General features: G+C 43.4%; 1 protein-coding gene across 14 annotated transcripts in view; it reads left to right on the top strand.

Annotated features, from left to right (window-relative positions):
- LOC141935671 (NFU1 iron-sulfur cluster scaffold homolog, mitochondrial) overlaps nucleotides 1-23185 on the top strand; it is a 102419-nt gene that overhangs the window by 54800 nt on the left and 24434 nt on the right. For 2 of the 14 annotated variants that reach the window (XM_074852128.1, XM_074852116.1), the window contains exons 17-21: nucleotides 8074-8175; nucleotides 9847-9948; nucleotides 10733-10843; nucleotides 14235-14339; nucleotides 15574-17758. The exons of 9 other annotated variants lie outside the window; for them this stretch is intronic. In XM_074852128.1, the coding sequence (XP_074708229.1) occupies nucleotides 8074-8175; nucleotides 9847-9948; nucleotides 10733-10843; nucleotides 14235-14339; nucleotides 15574-15668 (515 nt within the window). In that variant the 3' untranslated portion in view covers nucleotides 15669-17758. Of the gene's footprint in view, nucleotides 1-8073; nucleotides 8176-9846; nucleotides 9949-10732; nucleotides 10844-14234; nucleotides 14340-15573; nucleotides 17759-23185 lie in introns of those variants that run through there. 3 more of the 14 variants (XM_074852119.1, XM_074852121.1, XM_074852118.1) reach the window with 2 other exon arrangements.

Raw genomic sequence — 23185 nt, 5'->3', positions numbered from 1 at the left:
AGAAGAGGTAACGTAGCACCATATAGAAGGCAGCTCTGGACAATAATCAAGTGGAAGTAGAATGGCTTTCAGTATATTCCTCCTTCTCCAATGTGTAATGGCTGCAATTCTTAATGAAATTGTAACTAGTGAGAGGAGCTGGCAAGAGGGACGTAAAAATATGACAAAACATCTGTTAAAATAAGGGAGAATTAAATATTCATGCTGAAAACATTTTTCCTTGTGCATGTGCAGGAAAGTGAGCCAAGTTCTTCTTAATAAGCTTATTATTGCAGGCTTCACTGCTGATTAATCATAATGGAGTATTTGATCAGAATGTTAATTTTTCTGCTCTGTGTGGCTACTTAATGTCTACCAGTATGAATTTAGCTTGGGCGAGCATGGGAGGTTAAATTTTGCACAATGTATTCTGGAGACCTGAAATTAAACTGTAGTTATGAAGCTTCAAGATAGATCTTTCCCTTTGTCATTGAGGCTCTGTTCTGTGAATAGTCCCGAGTTTAGGGTTTTTAAACCTGCTTTGCAGAAGTATTTAATGAGAGGTTTGACCCAGAGCATGTGAATACATCTGCTTTAGCCCATGTTCCTTGTTCACTGCTGAAATGGAAATGCCTGGTGCCACCTTGACACAGTTACCTGCACTCTTCAGACATCCGTTAGGGTCAGGAAGGGTTTTGGACGTATCTTCTTTAGAAACATCTGCTCAGATAAACAAGCTTTTGAGTAAGTGAAGGGTAAACTCAGTGAAATGCCCTCTAAGATATGCTAAAAATATTTTTTTTCCAATTGTTTGAGGGTGGGTTGGTTTGGGATGGGAGGGAGGTGTCTCCTCCTTGCTCCAGTTGCAGATAAATGTTCTTTCCCAGGTACCCGGTGCTTTCAGCAGGCCTGGCTTATTCTCCCCTCTCTGCAGAAGAGGAGAGAGATGAGGTGGTGGGTGTGGGTCCTTGGCAGCAGAGCAAGCAAGGAGTTGTGGAGCAGCAGCACTGAGGTGTGAGAGCTGAGAAGCAGCAGTTCTGCTCCTCCCTGTGACTGGACGGAGGACAAACTCCCCCCTCCGCGGATCGTACCGCGTGTCCGTGTGTGTGTGCAGGGTGGGGGTACTGGCGGCCTCTCTGCATCAGTACCAAGTACAATACTGTCTTTGCACAATGAGTCAATCTTTTTTACCCCCTTTCAAAAGAGAATGGATCATTCTTTGCGAATTTACACAACCATTTACTCCCTGCAGTAATTCAGCATCTTGGCTGCAGCTGGGAGACAAGTGTCTCTTTAGTGTTAGTTATTTGTGTGAAGAACAGCAACACCAAGCGGCCTCTTCAACATTGTCTTGCCCATAACAGAGATAAGAGAGATTCCATGTCCTGCACAGCTAAGTAAACATGCAGACATAGCTGGGGAAGGAAACCCAGGCCAAGAAAGCACGCCTGTGCCATCTGGGCACACGCCGGGTTCTCATTTTTGATGAAAAGGCAAACGGCATTGCTTATTAAAGAGTCATTGTCATGTTGAAATTCTCCAAAGCATTTAAATAGCGCTTTAAGGATGACTTTTTGCCTTTTTATTTCCTTCAAATACTCACAGACTTGTGTGTTTTTATATTAGCCTGGGAGGGTGCTTATCAGGGCTGAGGAAGTAGATACCTTGCGGTGCAATTTCAAAACAAAACGTGTCCACGCCCCTGGCCTATTTCTCGAGCTAGCTATCAAAAATGTGTGGCCCCGATAACCATTCCTGCTCAAAACACAATTGGCTTCAAAAATAAGAGTTTTAAGCAGAACTGGCTTTTTCTCATTGTGTTCTGACGTGTGGCCATCAGGAGCTGGGTTTCCCAGCAGCCTCTGCAGGGTGCTGAAGCAGCGTTGGGAGCTGAGGTGAGTCGCAGGCTGTTGCAACGTTTGAAGGACTGGAAATGGGAACAAATTGTGAAGCGTTCAGATCAGATTGCTGAAGCTGGCAGTTTCTAGCACCTGGAAACATGAGCTGGGACTCAAACCACTGACATCCTTGTCAAAACACACAAGTTCAGCTGCTTTAATGGGGCCACTATTACTAATGTAGGAGGGCTCTTATTTTTCGGCACAAAATACTTGATAAAATGTTTTTAATCAGCATAACTCTCTCTACCCCAGGCCCATAAATTCTGAGAAGATAACTGTATGCCCACCTATGTCAGGGTGTTTATAACAACTGTAAAAGAAAAACTCTTATTTCTAATGAGAACTTGTATTTGTACCAAGATGACACATTGAGGTAAAGTAATTGCAGATGTGCACAAATGCGTATTGATGTGTACTAATGATTTGAGTTTACATCTTGAGTGGGGAAAATGCAAAAGGGGAACTACTCATCTAGTAACTTGATGAATTAATTGCTCTATTATTCACTGAGAGTACAATATGGTGTTTTGATGGTTTGGAGACACCAAAGCCAATGGACCACTGGAATCCCAACTACATGAGTGTAAATAGTATCTAGTGTTGCTTCTGTCTGGGTTTTTGAGTTTGATCCAAAGGGGTATTATTTTACAAATATTTGAGATCCTGAAAGTGAAACTAACATTGTTTGATTTTGATCTTTTAAGGAGCCACTGTTAAATGTTGTCCTACTATTCTCTGTGGTGTTTACAAAGTCCTATGCGTGTGTATTTAAAGCATGCCAATTGCTTTTTTCTATCTTCTCTTTCTATTTGTGCTATATAAGAAACAGCTCCACTTCACAGAAACTCCATTAGGAAAATGAAAGTCTAGTGTCTTCCCTTGATTAGTCCTCTGTTGCTGAATGATGTGCAGGGCTTCCTTTGATCTTTAATTCTTGATTAATCAATAGGCAGGAATCTTCCTGAGTGACTAATCTAGACCTACCTTGGTAATTTGCCCTCCCGCTCGCAGCACAGTTGCCTTGACAGGATTTTTACAACCTTGTCTTTCTTTCTCAGTTGACATCCGAAGAAAAGATCTCTGCTGTGTGCTCTATTGAGTTATCTTTCTTTTTGCTATTCCTCCGTGGTACATGAGTGAGTAACGTTCTTACTGTGTGCAGTGCCTGGCTGGTGGACGACTTTGGCTTTGAGATGTTGCATCTTGATTGTTCGGGGTGTTACCAACTTATGACAGATTTTTGCCCTCTGTTCCCTGTTTAACTTGCAATTTTCTGAGGAATCTTTATTCTTTCTAATAGCCTGCTCTAACTAAAAACCCGTTTGCCTCCCTGGTCTCTTGATTTATATTTTTTTTTTTCTTAACTCTAGTCCTTCTTAAAAAGCTTTCTGCACATACTTTGTCGCTTAGCGGGTATTTTGCCAAGTATAAATGCAGCATGCCAACTTACAGTCTTTGGCAGTGGTGATGTTGCAGATGCAAAGTCTGTGCAAATTGACTAATTGTGAATCTCAAAAATCAGATTTGTGCATGTGTTAGAAAAGAAGGGACCTGAAGAAAAAGGTCAAAATTTTCTCACTGGATTGTCCAAAGCTGTGCTTCTCAACCTATGCATGGGGTTTGAACTTGCTTTCTTGTCCCATGATATAAATCCATAGTTAAGTCTGCTGATGCTAAATGGCATTACTTCCACTTCGGTGCAAATCAGAGGAAAGGCTCTTGCTTTCATTCCCAGAGGAAGTGATTTGGTTTTCCAGTCTCTGAAGCTACCAACATCTGCCATTTGGGGATGCCTCTGAGAGCTGTTAGCTGTAGGCTCTTACTTTGCATTTTCTGCAATGTGTTCTGCTTACTCTGGCTGTGATAGGAAACAATCAGTAATTTCTTATTGTGAGGAACTGTCAATTTAGGAAGAATGTGAGTGGGCCTGAGCTCTGGAAAGGGTTGATAGGACACGTTTTAATCCCCTCTGCATGCTTTTAAGCTTAGACACCTTCTTAAGACTTGCTAATGAATCTTGCTACTCAGCCAGCATCCTTACTAGCTGATGCAAAGCCGTAGCAAACTGCTGCCATCCTGTCAGGACTGAAAATGGGCAAAGTAGAAAATCCAACAGAAAATGAAATACCAATGGTCAGATCAATCCTGCACCTGAATCAAGCTTGTTTTCCCTGTGACCTGGAAAGCATCTGGCAGATTTTCGGTAGGCTGTCTGGGGAAGAGGATGCCTCCAAGAGGCAACCTCATGTGGGAGCACAGTTATGGAGTAAAGCACACATTTCCCAGCTGGAGTTTGATAAAAGCCCTTCCTGAGAGCCCTTCAGGAGTTGTGTGATATAAAATATCTTTTTATTGGGTCACACTTTCTTAACCTTGTTTATCCTCGCGCTTGTTCATATGTCTACATATAAATAATCTGGATATGTGTTGGATCTGAGGCAGAAGGACCTGTGATACTGTAGAATCCTGAATTTAACTGCATGGTGATTGATACAGAATGTTTTGTGCTGTCACACTCCAGTCTGAGCTCTATACATGCACAAGATTAGTTGCAGTGGGCCCTGAAACTGCAGCATAGAAGAAGTTTCTATTTATTGATTTCTTGTTCCGTTGCTGTTTGCTGCATAACTGATCTTTGACATCACGACCACTTCTAAAATGCAGCTTGTGATTGTGTGCCCAGTCACAAGAAACTGGTACTGTAGTGGCAAAACATCTCTCTTGGTTTTCTTCCAGTAGATCTTTGCTAAGGGGATGGCAGATGGGAGAGGGTGTTCTGGAGAAGTCCATACCCGAGGCTGTAGCCTTCATTTCTTTCTGCCAATGGCAGATACATGCTGCATTGGTGGAGTCTGTTCTGCAACTGATGATTACTTCGTATACGTGTGACTTGGAACTGTTAGTCTTGTACAGGTAACAAAAACAAGGCTAGTAATCCCAGTTCTTCCTCCTCTTGCACTGTTGTATTTCTTATTCATTCAAATTACTTAACATTGCTGGCTTCTCACCATCTCAGCCATGGCTTTGCTTGCAGGTGAAGCAGCTTTTCTCTTGGAAATGAAAACGAAACTTCTGCTAGAGAATTCCCTCGGTAGCAGCACCCAAGTGCATTTCAGTATCATGAGAGAGCCAGTTTTTTCTTTCTAGGCCTGCATATATTTAAACTGCAGCTGCCTGATGTTCATGCGCAGAGAAACAGTCTAGAGCACAGAAGATACCCTCCTTGAGTTACTGCTTTGATCATCGGAGCTCTGGTGAAGCAGAGGCTTAAGAGCTGGGTTTATTTGCCACTGCAAAGGCATGCAGTGTTCTTGGACTTGAATGCCTGATGGAGATTCAGAAAAACATCCTTTAGCAACATGCATTTTTAGTAAGTGTGGCGTGCTAAAGAGAACAAAGCTAACTCTTGTAGAGGAGATATTCCTGCTAACTAATGCAGAACCATGGATTGTGCCGGGCCTTCACTAACTTTTCCTTTGCTCCTAGTTGAATGTGAATTTCCCACCACTTTAAAGCGCCTGCTGTTCCTTTATCTCTTATTCCTACAGGTTAGTACAAGATGCAGCACAAAACACCAGGGAAATGAACTGCCAAGCCTCAAAGTAGAATGAGGCATCTGATTTTTGTTACTTTTCATATCTCCTTTCCCATTCTTCCTGACACCTTCTGTTGAACTTCTCAGCCTCACTCAAAAGGGATAAAGTTCCTTTTAATCATGCCCTAAGAGATACAGTGGCTACCTGTAGCAGCACTGGCAGAGCAGCACCAAGAATGAAGGGAACCAGAAAGGAGATCTCATGAGACAAGTAACAAAATAAGACAAAGAACCGCTGACAAAAAACAGTGTCTAAAGCTTTGCGTAAGCCAGTTGAGCTCAGGTGCCAGGAGAGAAAACTAACATGTAGGGAGAAGAACACCGTGTTTATTCTCATAATTTTTGTGTTTAAAAAGCGTGGCTGAGCTCAATAGGCAACTTCCTGGTACCTGACCGAGAGGCAGTTCCACTGTGTTAAATGGAAAATCTGCAGTAATGGAAAAGGAGGAAACTGTTTGGAAAGGTAAGGTTGAAGGAGGGAGACTTCAAGGAGCAAGACACTTGGAAATGGGACTGTAAAAGGAATGATGACTGTAGATACAACTTTGAAGATACAGGTTGGTGCAAGTGTGGTGAGAAGAGCTGGGCATTGGCAGACAGGCCTTCTGTAGGAGCCTGCTTTGAAAGGAGAATCTTGGGCCTGAATCTCTAAAATGTGGGTACATTCACCGTGTACGTACATGTCACTTCATAGCTTACAAACTTCATCTCAAAGTAGAAGCCAAACCCAGTCTGAAACTGCCTGGCTCTGAGACAATCCACGATTTCTCCCACAATTGTGTCCTGTGCCTTGCTATCTGGATTAATAAATTAGCTGTATTCTGGGTGGATACCTGTTACCTTACTGCTTCCCTTCTGGGAGAAGGAATTGAGCATGTTCCCTGTCATCTTGTCCCCAGGTCTCTCTCCTGTGTTGTGTTACATTTTCCCAACACGCTGTAATCAATTCCATCCTCCTTCGCCCCCTTTTTTATAGCGTCCACACCTCTTCTTGTTGCCAGGCCCCTGCTCCCAGCCCCTTCATTCATCCAAGGAGAAATCCCCTCTTAGTGCAGCTGAGAAGCCAAGGGTGATACCTCTGCAGCTGGGGTGCATTTTATTTGGCAAAACTGACCTTTAAAACTGAGTATTCCTTAGAGGTGGGAAGGTTTCAAGTCCATTCAAAGCTGCTGTTCCCATCAGGTTTTTCCTTTCAGTTGACCTTCTTCAAGCTTTTAATGGTGGAACAGCTGCCTCTTGGGTTGCTTTTTAGGTTTCCTTGCCCTCCTGGTTGCTTTAATGTGTTAGCTTGTGAAGTTTTTCACAAGGGAGTAGAATTTGTCCTGCTTTGAATAAGTAGTTCCAAAGCCACTAGGCTATTTTATTATTTATATAGGGCAATAAAAAAGATCGATATTATCACCACGTATGTAACAGTGCACGTTAAGCTTTTCTTTGGCTTTCTCAGCATGGTAAGTCTTTTATACAGCAGTATTGCAGAGTCTGTGCTCTTGTGCAGTTACGAGCATGTTTTCTTTGGATAATAAATAATAACAGCAGCCTTTGAACGCAAAACATAAACCACAGATATAAAAATGTTGTAAAGGTATAGCTGTGGCAGGGCCACAGCTCATTCTAGTGCTAGATTATAAACGCAGTCATTCCAACAAGTTGAAATGGCCCAATTTGTCAGTGCGGAGCAAATTCATCAGTGCTGTTCTACTGAAGGTGATTACTTCTAGCAAATCCGGAAAATGTTGTTCTTCATCTTGTTCTGTGGAGAAATCCTTGTGAAAGCTAAATAATTAAGCTCATTATTGAAAACCTGGTTAGTATGATTGTGAAATCACTCATCCACCAGATTAATAATTGAGATTAACTTTTTGCCCTGGCTATTTAAATTTCTTTGTGTGAAGGATAATGGGAACCACTGGAATTGTACTGCTGAGAATGACATGTCTGATTTAAAACCTGATATTTGAAATAATTGGTAACTAGACAGCTGTTTAACCCAAGGGGAAGTTCTGATGTCTGGCACTGCAGTGTCTCAATGATTTCTAGTTTTGCTTAAGCTCTTAAGGGCTGTAAGTATTCCATTCTTGAGCAAATTAATAGGAGTTGTATACCTAGCTCCAGCATCGCGAGCTTCTGATCATTTCTTCCATTTCTTCATACAAAGACTAACAAAGACCTCCCCAGCATGAGGGGAAGGTGAGAGAGGAAGAATTGCAGGGTGGGTTGTTTTTTTTTTTTTTGTTTTGTATTGTTTTGGTTTTTTAAATTTGATTTTCAGTGGGTCATGTTAAGCTTTTGTGCTTTGACTAGGAGTGAAAGAACCGCTTGCTGTTTTACAGTGGCTCCTTAGGGAGAGCAACACGCGGTGGGTGCGAATGTCCTCGGTTGTCTTAATTGACCGTGGCCAGCTGGTGAATAGCTGCCCTCTAGTATCTCTAAGTGACAGTGTTATTTGCACACAAAACCGTGCAGATGCTCTTCTGAGGCTGTCACACTGGACTGTGAGCCACTGAACTGAGCACCTGATTAATGTTGTCTTGTATTTTTTTTGCTTTTTTTTTTTTTCTCTGTTGCCTGCCTTCCTCCTTTTCCCGCTTAACCCAGAAAAACTGATTGAGGGACTCAAATCTCCTGAGACTGCGCTTCTGCTCCCTGATATCCTGCCTCTCGCTGACCCCTTCGGTAGCACGTCAGACGCTGTGAATGGTAAAAATAAACTCAGGGTGCCTCCTCCCCTCTGTCTTACGTGGCATGTCTTGTCCCGCATGATAACTCTGCGTGTTTACCCCCACTGGGCGCTCAGAACAGCCGCTGATGTTGGTGAAACGCAGTGTAATAGGAAGATAATGGATTATGCTGAGACAGATCTGCCTCTTCTCCATGAGACTAGCATCTGAACAGCGAAGACTTGGTATTTGCATTTAAAATCTAGGCTTACTGATTTGGCACAATAACACGGCGTGGTTGTGCCTTGTGTGTTCTTCTGGTCTTCATAGAAGAAAGTTAATTGACTGAAGGAAAAGATGCAAAAAAATTCCTGCACTTCTGTTCAGGACTTTGTGGACCATGGCCCAGGCACTGAGCCTGTCTGTGTCTCCATCCACCCTCAGCAGGATGAGGAGGACAGAATTGCCTTTGACCTGGGTCATTATGGGGGATAAACGTGCTAGGCTCCATGAGCCCAGATGCAACAGGCTCCAGGCAGTATAAAGATTTCAGAGCGTTGCAGAATTGTGTTTTGATCTACTTGCCAAATGTACTAAAGACTAATAATTGCAGGCTGTAGTTAGTTGCAATCAGCTGCTTTTGTGGTTTTGGGTCCCAGCCAGGGTCCCCTGGCTAGCTGGTTGCAACCGTGTAGCTTTGAATAGCAAGTTAGGAAATGAGTCACCTTAATAGTAAGACTTTTTCTCCCTTTTGCAGTTTCTGGCAGTTGTCTGAATACTTGCAGTAATGATCCTGCAAATCAGACACACACGCTGGTCCACAAACAGAAATATTCATTAATCTCTTCTAGGTTGACCAGTCAGACCATTTTGGGTCCTGGCATTTCAGTGCATCCTTGTTCTTCAGTTTAACTTCTTGGTCATTACCTTGATGCTGGTCCTTGAGGAAGAGACACAGACAAGCATTAATACCCGGCTGGTGTGACTGTGGTAGTTATCTTCTGTGTCTCCCCCTCCCTTTTATGGTTTCTATAAAAACAAATCTTTATATCCAGCCTTTGTAACATCTCCTTTTGTATGCACATAACGGACATCAACATTAGATGATACTGGGGACTGGTGTTATCAATAAGACGTTGAGTTCCAAAACTTTTCACGTCTGTGTAGGGTCTGCAATCTTTGCTCCACTGGGCACTCAAAGTGGAAAAGAAAATCCCATGTCTTGGGTTTTTACGAGCTTAACTGGGGATATGCTAAGGGTTCCACAGTAGGTATTTTAATGATCTGTTACTTGTAATGCAAGGGGACTCCTTAAAGGTCAGTGTTTTCCTTTTGCTGAAAAAGGATCTTGCAAAAGCTTGTAGCTGTTTGCCCAGCCCCAGGCCTGCTGCTTAGCTGCAGGGCAGGGATTATTAACCTCTCGTCCCACCCTCTGGATGTTTGAAATTGGGCTTGCACAAATTAAAATAAATTAAAAAAGCAACATAAAAAAAACTTCAAACCAAACAAACGCTAATGTGTTACAGTCTTCCCTCGTGATTAAATTAATATTGGTCTAACTTCAGCCTCCTGTTGCTGCCAGCATAGCTGACACGTGTTAAAGGGTGACTAAAGGATTCAGACAACTGCTGCCTTAGTTCCTATTTATGCTGTGTCTTGCAAACTAACCTCTGGCTTCTTCTCTGCTCTGGTATTTTGCACATTTGGAAAGGAAAACCTGATGTAGCTGTTGAGAGTCTCATACCGGGCCTCGAGGCTCCCTTGCCCCAACGCCTTGTGTCACAGACCGAGTCGGTTGCCTCCAACAGAACAGGTTGGTGAGGCAGGAGGGTGCTGGGGGGCAGGGGTGCAGAGTACCGCTGTGGGCTGTGTTCAGTCGGAAAGCACCAGCTGCTTGCACACAAGCAACTCGGCTGCTTTTCCCACCAATGTGAACTGGGCTTGCTTGCGTGTGTTGTAAGCGGATGCTGTGTGGTTCCTGGGAGGTCAATGTTACTTGTCTCCTCGTGAAGATGGGCACAGTGTTCCTTCAGCCCACTGTTACGGATCTGTAGGTGTCAGAGTATTGCTCTGATGAAGTGCTTTTGCAGTCTGGAGCAGTCACTGGTTTTTGTCTGTTCCACTGGGGTGTGGTAGTAAGGAATTCACGGCCCTTTCTTACTGTGAAGGCCTTGATCTGGGCACTTTCGCAGCAGATGGACTCGACATCTTTTCAGAGCTCTCTTGTGAAATAGCCAGTGCACTCGGTTTTGCCAGAGTGTCCTTGCAATTCTTTCCCTCCTCATGCTCCCCTTTGCTCCCCCTCCTTTAACCTGTCACTTGGGTGGAATTTCATTGTTGTATACTCAGCTTTAGAGGGTATTTAGCTCCATAGGATGTGTTATGTTGCTAAAGGTGTTGGAAATCCCTCTGCCCTCACTGCAGAGCAGTAAGAAATGTTTTCCATCACAGAAAATAGGGGCTTTTGTGCTGCTTTGCATCAAGCCTCTGTTTGTACGCTAAGCGGGCGGGAACAGGAATGTGAGAATATGAGTTTAACAGTGTTTGTGTCCTGTTTACTGCTACCTTGCGGCCTCTGGATGCTAACCTGGATTCAGACTCTCTCACTGGGGAAGACTCTCTGCTTGACTGTTCTCTGCTTTCTAACCCTGCTGCTGACCTCTTGGACGAGTTTGCTCCCGTAGCTTTCGCAGCTCAGCCTCACAAAGGTAAACTGTCCCCTTGTCCCTAACACCTCATCGGGCCTGGGACGCGGTCTTTAGCTTTTGTGAAGAGAAGCTGATACCGGTGTACACCAGCAGATGCTCTGACCCCTGTTGTGGTGGTGGTTTGGTTGGTTTTTTTTCTTTTTCTCCCAAAGCCATGGTTTTGTTTTCTTCCCAAGCTGGTGTAACTTGGAATGTACATTGAAGTACTAAGGGGAAAATAGAGATAAAAGTGTTCAGTTTGACTTGTAAAGACAAGATTTGTCAAGACAGGTGACATCTTCCACGAAACAAGGATAGAGCAGAAGGGATACAGTAGGCTTTTGTATGCAGCCTTCCTTCAGGTTTGTAAGTGAATGCACTCTGGTTTTGCTTTTTGCACATGGGATTTAAGACCTGCTTTTCTGCTGCATTATTAATTCTGGAAGGGAGCCTGATAATCATCTGTACTGATGTGCCAGGTTTTTGAAACAAAAAGAATTGTTTTTTTGGTTTGTTAGTGTCAGAGGCATGCGAGTGAGCTTTTCCAGATCTAGAGAATGTTTTCCTGTTCAGAGGTTGTCATGAGAAGGTTCTTGAGTCAAACTGCAGTGCCACAGCAAATATGAATGAAAATCTAAGGGCAGTATCCAACTGAAAAATGGAATAGTTTCATAGTAACACGAAAAAGCAGAGCTAAGGAGAAGCAGACCCCGTGTGCTCTGAAGAGCTGCAGATCAGCCCTTGCAGTACCTCAGTATTTGAGTGGAATTGTGGAAATGCTGTGCAGTGATCAGAGTTCTGTTCTCTTTCCACTAACAAGCGGGAGTAGAGGAGCCTGGGAAGCTGGGTCCTGGCTCAGATGGCTTTTTTTTTTTTTTCCAACCTGCAGAGCATCAAGCTGAAATCTGGGCCCTCTCCATGCAGTGTGGCTGGAGCAGTGGCAGTGGAATAGTTTGAAGAGCTGAAGTGCAAATTGCATGGTGAACTTTTCCTGCTCTGTTCTGGCACATCCCTGTTTCGGGGTAAAGCAGTCGTGAGCAGCGCACGTGTCCCTGGGGGAAGTGCCAGATGTTAGTGAATGACTCTCACATAAACCAAGCTTGTAGTGAATATTGGGTAGTAACACATCCACGCGGGTGGGAGGGGAAGACCAGGACTTCCGTGCTATTTATTGCCTTGAAAAGAGAGGCCCAGAGCACAAATGCTAACTACTGGGTGCCCCTTGACGATGAGTTTTGCTTAGCTCGTTTGCTGAGTATCCCTATAGCAACAGAAAATGATCTGTCCTCAGAGGAATCGCTGTAAAAACAGTCTGTAATCAATTTTTACACTTGATGGCACTTCAAAATGAGTTTGTGCTTTTCATACAGCTTTTGGGTTTAAACAAGCCGTTGTTCTAATTGCTCATTGCTATAATACACTTCCATGCCACTTTATTTTGAGTAAATGGCTTGAAATGTATGTCGAGCAGTTATTACTCCATGTCTGGAACATAGCAAAGCCAAAACATTGTTGGTGTGACTTAATGAGAAAATGAATTAACAGACTCCTGCATGACTTCTCCCAGGCTGCCCTGCTGTTCCCTCTGGGATGAGAGGGGCTCACATTTGACAAGGAAAGCGAGACTTCTATTAGCAGGGTGGGGGCAAAATATTAAAATCTTCCAAAACTTGTTTGTGGCTTCTTCTCTAACCCTGCTTTTATAGCTGTGGGTGGGGTCATTAACTGTACATCTGTCTCAGATCTTTGGGTTTTGTTTGCTTTGTTTATCCAATCCTGGCTTTGGAGGTGCAAAGCACCTGTGGGGCAGATGCTGCTGTCTGTGGGCATCATCAGCTTGTGGAGCTGCAGCACTGTGACCAGGAGGCCCTGACAAAGCAGCCACGGCCTGGGCATGGACTGATGCTCCAACCACACCGTAGCACCCTTCCCTTTGTCCTTTACTAGGCTGTTTTCTGGCCTCTCAGGATTCCTTAATTTGTGTTTGCTGAATACAGCACCAACCTGCATATATGCGAGAGGGGAGAATTTTTCTACTTACGGTGATATATAGTCACTGGGGTGAGCTCAAACACTTTTGAAGGAGTTTTGCCTGAACACTTGCCAGCCTTCCCCTCTCCTTAGGAAGGATAGTCCATAATTGAGCAGTGCTCCTTCAGTAGCTTCTTGTACAGCAAACGCCAGAGCTGTGAGCAGTTGTGAGGTGAATAAATGAGGTGAAGTGGAAATAGGATGCTTGCAAAGGCTCCCAGGTAGGTTGAGAAGAGCCACAAATAAATAACTCCAGAGACAGAGTGATGACAAGATGAGACTTTCCGTTGAGATGAAACATCTTTGTGGTTTTGACACTTTACAGGCTAGTCTTCTACAAAATTTGTGGGGTTTTTTTCTGAGTCTGATCCTCCAGAGGACAGTGTATTTCCACAAGTGGTTTCTTGCATAATCTCACCCAAAACCTTGTCAGCATCTGTGTCAGCTTTAGGTAGAGAGCTTTTATTCTTGATAGGAGTCAAACAGGAATTTTCTTGTTCCTTGGAAACCGTTGACTTGTACATGTCCTTGCTAGGTTTCAGAAATATTTCATGTAGTAATTGAGGACCAGATTTTGGAAGGTATTTTAGGTGTCTGAAGTAACAAGTAGTGATGCACAGCGAGAGTGCAGAAGTCCCTAAAGGTATGTAATTGCCTGATAAGGCAGATAAATGTCTTGTCTACTGTGGAGATTGTTGAAAGTGCCTCCCACCAAGTGTCTAACTGCAGCTGACGTGGTTTGAAATCAATGGAATTACGTGCCAGAACAGCTTTAGGGGCTTTTAAAAAATCTCTCTCTGTATCTAGTTACGTCTTCAGGCATTTTAAACTCCTTGGAAGTCTGACTTCATATTGCACTTCTTGTTTTACCACTGTAGGTGAAAGCTCAGGGGTTTTGCCTCACGTAGATGACTGGAATTTCTTCTGTCTGTTTTTTCCCAGCCCTTTTCTTCTCCCTGTGCATGAGAGCTGGTAACCAGAGAGCCAGACTGTGCTCTCAAACTGTACTAATATCTGACAGCCACTGGATGATGACAAAGAATACCTTCAGTCCTTGGGAGCTTAAGCCCCAGGCCTTTACCACAGCTTTGAACTGTGTCAATTGTTAAGCCTTCAGATTGGCCAAGTTTTATTTTGGTTCTCATGACTTGCCTTGCGTTTTGTTTTGTGTTTTTCCTCTCTACTTTTATATTTAATTGGCTCTCTTACTTCTTACCTTCTTTACCAAAGACTTACCAACTTTATTTCACCTTTAAATGAAACTGCTGCTTCTAAACCCTGTCTGTGAAAACGTAAAGATGTTCTAACACTTTTTAGCAATTCTAACCAGCCTTCTCTGCTATCTTTGCTTCTTTACCTCTGTTTCTCCTTTATGCTGCAGAAGATACTAACCTGATATCAGGCTTTGATGCTCCTGAGGGCTCTGAAAAAGTGACAGAAGATGAATTTGACCCAATTCCAGTGTTGATATCCAAAAATTCACAAGGTAAGCCAGGATTCGGGGTGAAAAAGGGAAGGAAAAAAGGAAAAGTTCTGGGGCAGTGGTGCTGCAGCCCATGTGAAGTAGGATGATAATCCGTTATAACTCTGAAACTCCTGCTGAAAGTGAGTTTTTTTTCACTTCTGACTGATGTCTTTCAAAGGTGCTTGTGGGAACTGAATATGAGAAGCTTGGTAGACAGTACCCACCTCCTTTGAAGAGCTTTGAGCAGTCAGAGTCCTTGGGACAGAGACTGGAAAGCTGCTCGGTTTGCAGCATTCCTGTCACCTAGATCCCATTACTGTGATCTTTGCAAACAGTTTCAGCCTTATGCCAGGTTAAGTATAAGAAGCAGCACTGTTTCCTTAAGAGAAATAATTCTGTAGCTCTTGTAGGGGCAGAAGTAGGCAGCGTTTTGCAGTCTGGTCAGTCAAATAGCTCTTCTCTCTGCAGTCACACTGCTGAAAAGTTTTGATTACAGCTGTCAATATGCTAGCATAGGTTTAAAGACATACTCCAGGGCTCCCCCTTTTTTTTTTTTTTTTCCCTCCGGGTTTTTTTTTATTTGGATCGTAGAACTTTTTTTACTTCCCTAACTCCCATTTTTGTTCACAGCAGGAATGTGCTGTACGCCTCCTCTGCATCTGATGCTAGCTTTCAAAGACTGACACTCATTAGAAAAATTTCTTGGACATAGAAACTCTGCTCCTGCTGAAAGTCAGAGATTTCTACTAAAATTGGGCCAAGATAGGCTACCTTGAATAAAGAGGAGCATCTTTCCTTCAGTATCAAAGTACCAGTTATAGAAAGCTCAGCTCTCCTTAAAGTAGCTGGCAACTCAAAGATGCTCTTAAAACAGCAACTAATTTCAAGATTTAAAACTCTGAACAATCCTTTCTATAGGCTGTGGGAGTTCTTGTAATTGCTTTATAGATCCTTTAGTAAAGACAGAATTCTGCTGCTTGGGTGTAAACCTTGGGAAAAAAAAATGGTTTGTAGAGATTTATTGGCTGCCGTGATGTTTTTCCATCCAGTGAGCTAGGCTGGGGGCGGGGGGGGGAGAGGGTGGACAAGCAAGCAGGGGAATGCTGTTACTATTGTGATGTGAGTAATGCGAAGAGCTTGAGCAAATTTTCTGTTTTGCTTTGACTTTTTTCTTTCTTGCTTGCTCTTGAACATCTGAAACTGTCGTGTGTGTGTGTCCTGTTCAATACTGAATTCCTATCTCTCACACTTTCAGGTGGGCATTCTAGAAACAACAGTGGAAGCTCTGAGTCCAGTCTTCCCAACATAGCCAGGTCTTTACTGCTGGTGGATCAGCTCATAGACCTGTAGCAGTGACACAGTAGCAGACGCAGTTTCTGTAACGTACCTAATCCTCCGTTTTCATTTCCAGAAGAGTTACCTTCAGTTGTGGTTCTTTTGGGCTTTTTTTTTTTTTTTTTTTGGCTCCTTAATTGAAAGAAAAACAAATCTGCCTACAGGAGACAGTCATCCACCTTTCTCCCTGTCTTCCCATGCCCTGGGAAAGATTCTGTCTCAGTTCTCCAGGTAGTCCTCTCTAAAGCTGGTAAAAACCTGTTGTGGTTCCTTCTGCACCTGTCTCTAATAGCCTGTGTCTCAAGGGAGCACTGTCCTTAGCCGCCCTGCTGAGATGAACACATAGCACCATGGAAAGCCTAACTGTAAATGAATTAGATCATTGTAGCTGATGTATGATCCCTGCGTACAACAGACTCCTTTCTCCTTAGAGTAGTGCGTGAACAACTGTGTTTCAATCTTTGCGTTTGTGTTTTTGGGTTTGGTTTTTGTTTTGTTCCTGTTTTCTGATGAATGGGCAGGAGGAAGGGGACAGGTGAAATCGGTAGGGACGTCCCTCTCCTGCAGAATACAGGTTAGGAGAGCTGATGTTTCTAAATTGCCAGTTTATGCTTCAGAGGAGGAGAAAGCACCGAATTCCTCTGAAGTAGTCTTGCCTAGTACCTCTGGTGATGGTGCATATGAAGAGAGTTTTCCGGACTGCCCCCAGCTAATGGTTTGCTGTTTAACAATCCTGCTTGTGAATGAACTGCGCTTCCTTGGGGAAGGGGAAAAAAAAAAAAAAAAAAACACAAAAAAAAGAAAAAAAAAGAAAAAAACAAAACCGATTGTTAAAGCTGCAGAAATGACCCTAAGTGAAATATAACAAGTTTTTGAACCAAATACATGTGAGTATGGCTGTGACTAGCGTTTTGTTCACCTTTTTGGGATGAAAAGGGCATTGTGGCAGCAGCAGATGTATTTTCTGTGACTTCTTTTCTGTGTTTGACTGGAAAAAAAGAAAATCCCCCCAACCTACTGTAAATTGTGTATGAAACAAATTGTCCTACGGTTGTTTGTCTATTTTTAATCCTGGTTTTAGTCAAGCATCTGGTATCTGTTCTGGGTTCCCCGTTTTCTCTTGTAACTGCATATAGTGCAAACCAGTTAAGTATGGAACCATTCGTTTCAGTAGACAAAGATTACTGTGGACTTTATGCCACTCTTCAGTCTTTGTGGAACAAGCATGCACTTGATTCAGATGGTTTGAAATAAGTGCTGCTACAACTTGATGGGTTTTTACCTTTTCTTTTTCCCTTCACATGCTTAGTTTGTCAACTAGCTGGATACGCTAAACTTGTTTTCATTGGCTTATGGTCATGAAGTCCGGAATTTCTATCTTGTATTTGAAAGCTCTTTCTGAACAGAAGGACTCTTCCTCTGTAGTGGAATAATTAATAGCTTACTGCTAACCTTGTGTATGTGTATGTAGCTGTATTAGTAAAAGTGCAGTTTCCCATGTGCGAAAGTATGAACGACTGAAATATGTATGTACTGCCCTCACTAAGAAGGAAAGAAATCAAAGTTCGTGACTACTCCTTTCCTATCTCCAGTCTCTCCGCTATTCCCCCACCCCAACACTTAGTTTAACAAATTCTGTAAATAGAACTACCATCGATTGTGTCTGCTCTACATTACTCTTCTTTTAAAACCTACACTTAATAATAAAAGTATTGCTTAAGTGTGTTGTATCATTACATGTGTATACTGCACTTTCCAAGAGAAGCTTTACATGAGAACTATGGAAATGACCTTAGTAAAATTGTGGATAGAACTTTATTATTTTTTTGTTTTATATTCCTAAAGCACAGGCAAGCTGGACTGGAAAACATGAAGACGCTATAGATAGAAAGTTATTGTATAGTCAGATACTGAGATTATATGAAAAGAGAATGGATTTTAAAAAGTAACCATCTACTGTATATTAGAAACAAAGATTTCTGTGAATTAAAGTACTTTTAAAGAATGTTTAAGATTTTAAATCTAATGGCGCTTGTTCAAGGGTTCTGGAAAAAATTATAAATGCACTGGGATGTTAATAATGCTATTAAATAAGCAGATGTGAATGTTTATTTTATTGCTTTTTCAAGTAGCTATTCATGGATCTGGGTGGGAAATGCGATGCAATGGAAGCGTACATTTTTAGAGATGTCTATTATCTAGACCTCCTTCGGAAAATACTCACTACTTATTCACAGAATGAATGGAAAATGCAAGAGATGAAATGAGTGGATATTTGGGATTCATTTTAAGCACTCCAGAAAAGGTGACTGTCCTGCAGGTGTTGGGTTAGTGTTGGTATGCTGCTCAAAAGTCGGAGTTTGTGTGAAAGCTGCTGCTGTGAAGGAACAAATTGAACTTTCATCCCGTGTCTGCATGGGAGACGTTTGGTACCCAGCATTCCCAAAATCCCCTAAGAATGATTCTCTCCTATAGCTGTGGTTGGAGCCTGGTTTGAAGCCATGGGAGATGTTTCTGTCCCTTTTTAAGGGTCGTAGGGTCAGGTGTTGTTACATAACGTCATACAAACCTACAGCAATTTCCTTTTGAGTTAAGGTTGTGCTCTAGAAGCAAACTCTGGTTTTGGGGTGGAAGATGTACAGAGGAAGAGTTGGGTCTCGCTTACTCTGAGGGGTCTTGGGTTTTGAACTGCCCCTGCTTTTGGGAATCTCCCCAGTTTTAATGGATGAGCACGAGTGTCGCACCCACAATTCAGCTATCGGCAAGTTCATGTTGTATCTGACAACATTCACTGTATTGGGAGCATCTGTCCCAAACCCAGAAGGTGCTGCAGCTTCCTGATTTCTGGCTGTCCAAGTCTTCATGGGCTTCCTTGGGACTTGGCCCAAGAGTGAAGGTGCTGTGCAACCTGCTGGAGAAGCCTGAGAGATGGGTGGAAGAATCGGGGCACTGTTGGCTTTGTGGCAGACCTGAATCCTCTTAACAGCCCGTTTATCACCAGGGAATGGTGCTTGTGTGAATCTCTGGGTAGAGCAAAATTATTTTTAGAGGGGGCTTCTTGTAAGTAAATGATGATGGCATTCTTCAGCATGAAAGCTCACAGGATATTGCCTCCAGTGACTTTCCAAACGCACCGTGTTAAAAAATTGTTTTTTTCAAAAAAATTTGTTATTACACTGAAAGATCAGATGCGAGTCAGACCAAAAACAGAGTTCAGCAGGTGTTGGGGTATCCAAGCAAACATAAAACGTGGAGCATGTGGGCCTCTGACTACAGAAAATGTCATCAGGCACATACTGTGCTGCAGTGACATCTGAAGCGTGTGCGTGTCTGTGTGGAGTAAGTTATTTTCTTTTTAGCCAATACATTTTTCTAGTTCAGGAACATGGGAATCAGTCGGAATTGGGGAGTAGCTGGCATGGATGTGGGGGAAGCATGACTGCTGCGGGGGAGGGCGTTGATGAATGAGCCTTATCGGTCAACTTGGTTACCAGTAGTCGGGTGAGATGAGTTCCCCGGATTTCTTTGCTGAGGTGTGTGGGCACTGCACATGAAAACTGCATCACTCCAGCAGGAAACATAGACTTGGGGGGGGGGGGGGGGGGAAGGTGGTTTTTGTATTTATCTTTTTTGTTCCTGTGTAGTCTTTTTCTGTAACTGAGAAAAAGAAGCTGTGCTCTGGGGACGGCCGTGCCTACGCACAAGAGCGCAGACTCCAGCGCAGCTTCAGATCTGTTGTTCCTGGGGAGGAAGGGTGGGTTGCTTGCCTGGGGTTGTTTTAGGGACAGTGCTGATGTGTGAGACTTGTGCTCCTGCCCTGCACGGGAGGGAGTTTAACCCCTAGAAATTCGCCTTCGTTTTTTTTTTTTTTTAACGGTCACAGACTGCATCTTAAAAATGACTTGCATACATAACCCTTGGCTTGTGCACGGTACAAATGAGGGGAAAACCAAGTGATGCCGTTAGGCTCCGGGTGGTCAGTCTTGTTCATGAACTGCTGGAATATGGCGTGTGAGGTCAGTGCATGTAACGTGGGTCCTGTCTCACTTTGCATGGTGCGAATGACTGTACGAGTGTGCCAAAACTGGAATGTTAAATTCCTTATCAGGAACTGAAGAACCCCGGATTTGTTCCCAGATCTGCCGCTGTGCAGAAATGCATAATTGTGCTGTCCAGATTGTCCAGTGACATCGTAACAGTGATGCTGACCTTTGGTGTTCTGGTTGATATCCCCTCACTGAAAGCGCTCTGAGGGGGTAGTTCTGTGTTGTTACTGAACGACATTGCTTCTAGGAATCGGAATACAAGGAGAAACTCCACCGTTTCAAGATCAAAGGAATAAGAAGTCTTTTGACCCTTTTAAAATGTCAAGCCAGTAATCTTGCATACTAGTATGTTGATTTTTAGCTACACGTTACCATATCTTGAGACCTTCCTGACTTTGGCTGGATGAAATCAGGAGAGTTATTTAGTGGAAGAGTAGCTTTAGACTCTAGAAACGCCTTTGTCTCTCCTGACTTCCTTGTTTTGGGCTCTGCCCCAGCGATGAGATCATCATCTTGGTGACTGCTCTGCCTCCTCGCAGCCCCCTGTAATAGGGAGAATAAATCTTTTATAGCTTTCCTGTCTGTTATTTCAGTCCTGTGCCACTTCAATGCACCTTTTCTTTAAAAGATGGGGGAGCTCCATGTGTCAGTGCTGTAACTCAGGAGTAAATGGTCTTTTCTTCAGGTTGCTATCTGAATACACGCAGGGGGTATTCCTGGGGTACCACGTGATAAGGGGTTTTATTACTGAGGTTCTTCCTGCAGAAAGGGAGCCAGGGTATAGTTTAGGAATTGGTTATTTAGTGTGTATAGCTGATCCTGGAATAAAAAATTACACATGAATGTTGTACGTGGGTAGGGAGAAACCTTATCTATAAACTCAAGCTTCTGGCAAGATTTTATGCTGTAAAGCTTGCAGCTGTTAAGAGCGTGCATGCGTCAAAACCTGAACATTAATTGAAAACACAAGGGAATGCTTCCCCATGAAGTAACACACAGATCTCTGCGGTCCGGAGGAGGAGGGGACGAAAGAGGCAGCTGCCCATTGACAGGGTCCATCTTGGCACAGGCAGATGTTAGGAAATGCTGCCTCTGGAAAAGAGGCCTCTCTTCTTCCACGAGGGGTTGTGGCTGCTTTGTGTGTTGATTCAAGCAGATCATCTGCCTGTATCTTTTCAGGCCTCTTGCATAGTGCGCCCTGGGTGTGACTGAGAGCCGAGTCGTCCCAGAGAAGGGGCAGGGCTTCCAACAAAAAGGCACTGTCTTAGTTTCAGGAGATTTGTCCTTTACCCTCACGCTGTTACCAGCTCGTGGAGTGACCCTTTCTCTCCTTTACTGTAACACAGAACAAAACTACCCTGCCTTTTCATGTGAAACTGTCCCTCGAGCGCTTCAGTCTTGCTGGTCTCTGCTCTCAGACCTGCCCAAGCATCCATCGGCACTGGCTGACTTAAATTCTCTATCGTCCTAAAAGTTACGCAGCACGCGCCTCTGGAACATTTCTCTGCAAAGCCCGTAGCTATGGCTGCTCATGCCAAGGCACTGACCTTGTCTCGTTAGCTCTAACCTGACCTTTACACAAAGGGGTTTGGGTTTTTTTGGTTCAGTGGCACATTTCAGTGTCTAAGCGTAGCTCAGACCTTTTTTAACACAGGTGATTAACAACTCTGAGACGTCTAAGCCATTGGCTAGTTAGACACGCACCCAGATGTTGGCTAAAGTAAAAAGCTGGCATGATGTTGTCTTCCTTGTGGTGATGCTGCCATAGCTCCTTCTGGGACTGTCCCTTTGCTTTCTACCAAAGGAAACAAACTGGGGGAACCCAAGAAACGTGGGAAGGAAAGAGATTGGTTCCTGTGGGATGGTGTCTGGAAGCCAGGTCTTCCTCCTTCAACGTCAGAAAAATAGAACGTGGGAGTGTAGATGGTGCTTCTCTCTTGTCAGTAAATCCCCAAACTTCTCAGGTAACTGCATTTTACTATTGCTGTGCCTATTTTTGTTGTTTTCAAATTGTCAGGGCCCTTCCCTTCTTGCTCTTACTGCCTAGCAGCTTTGCCTGAAACCAGCTCCGAACTGAAGGCTGGAACAAGCTCCTACCTAATTATCGCTTCATTTTTTCCTCCCAGAGTAATTCACAACTCCTGTACTGGCCTTAGCAAGGGAGAAAACTGCTTCCAAGCATTCAGTGCCCTTCTCACTTATGATGGGCAGAGAGAGCGAGAAAGCACTGGAAAAAGTAGTTTTTCCAAAAATAGTCCTTCCAAGTTCAGAGACACATGCTGCTCCTGTCCTAAGCAAACGGACTTACATCCTGTCAACCTTCTCTTACTCTGTCCTCAGGGTCATCGCTTACATGAACGTAGACACCTACTAACTCTTTAAAAAGAAAATTCTGATCAAATGACTTGTTGTGCTGTTCTTGTGAAAAGCGGGTCGCTGGTTTGCATTGGCATAATGTTCACCCTGATAAAAGCCTTTTTCCTTTCCTTGTTTTCCTGTACGCTATACTCCAGTGAGGAGTGGGTAATTCAGAGGCATTTGCATGACGTGGCAACCGGTCTTGCTCTGCTCCAGCCTGTATTCTCGAAATCTCACAATAATACCTGGTAAATATATAACCCGCCTCTTGGAAGAAAACAACACCGTAGACGTACCGTTCCTGTAATCTGGTTAAACCATCTCTAAGGTTAAACCATGGCTGACAGCATAGGCTTCAGGAAAGATAGATAGTATTTTTGTAGCGTAACTTATAAAATGTTCACATATCTACACTGTCTTTATTTAGCAGTGTAATGTATCTAAGTGAATAGTTTCCTAATAAACACCGATTTTGATGCCTAATGACTGACTACTGTGTCTTTAATGGTGAGCAGTGACTAAGAACGGGTTAACTTGCATACGTCTACAGACTTGATCAAGAAACACTGCCTCAGGGCTGCGATGGGTGTGCAAATGTGAACGATTAACCCGGGCAGAGTATTAACCTGGGCAGTGATGCTATCTTGTCACAGCAGGGTGGGTTGGTTAGTACCTTGTCCATTGGTCAGTGGATACCAAACAACCTCCTTACCCTCCTCGTTGTTCCTTCAATTCATACTGCTTAGTTTTCATGTGCCTTTTTCCTATCCTCTTGCTAACATGAGTCCAATGACATACTCCTAACCTGCCAATAGTTCTTTGAAGGTAAGATATCTTCTGTTCTGTCTGTGTGAGTCATAAGGCAAAACCAACCCCCTCTTGGGCTCTTGTAGCTGGAGAAGAGCAGAACAGCGGGCCTCTCCCCACAAGGTCGTGTACACTACCACAGAAGCAAGCCAGATGGTTATAGTTATGTTAGATACTTGATTTGAAGTCATGGTATGGAGTGTTGAAAATCATGTGTCTTGCAGTGGTTTAAAATAATGCTGCTGTAGTTACCAGGATTCTTTAAAAGCTGTAGGCTGACCTTCATTCGTTGAAATGTGTATGTTATTTTAGCAGATTGTA

Source organism: Strix uralensis, chromosome 28, assembly GCF_047716275.1.
Source record: "Strix uralensis isolate ZFMK-TIS-50842 chromosome 28, bStrUra1, whole genome shotgun sequence".
Taxonomy (NCBI): Eukaryota; Metazoa; Chordata; class Aves; order Strigiformes; family Strigidae; genus Strix; species Strix uralensis.
The sequence above is the reverse complement of the archived record's forward strand: the minus strand, read 5'-3'. Positions and strand labels throughout refer to the sequence as shown.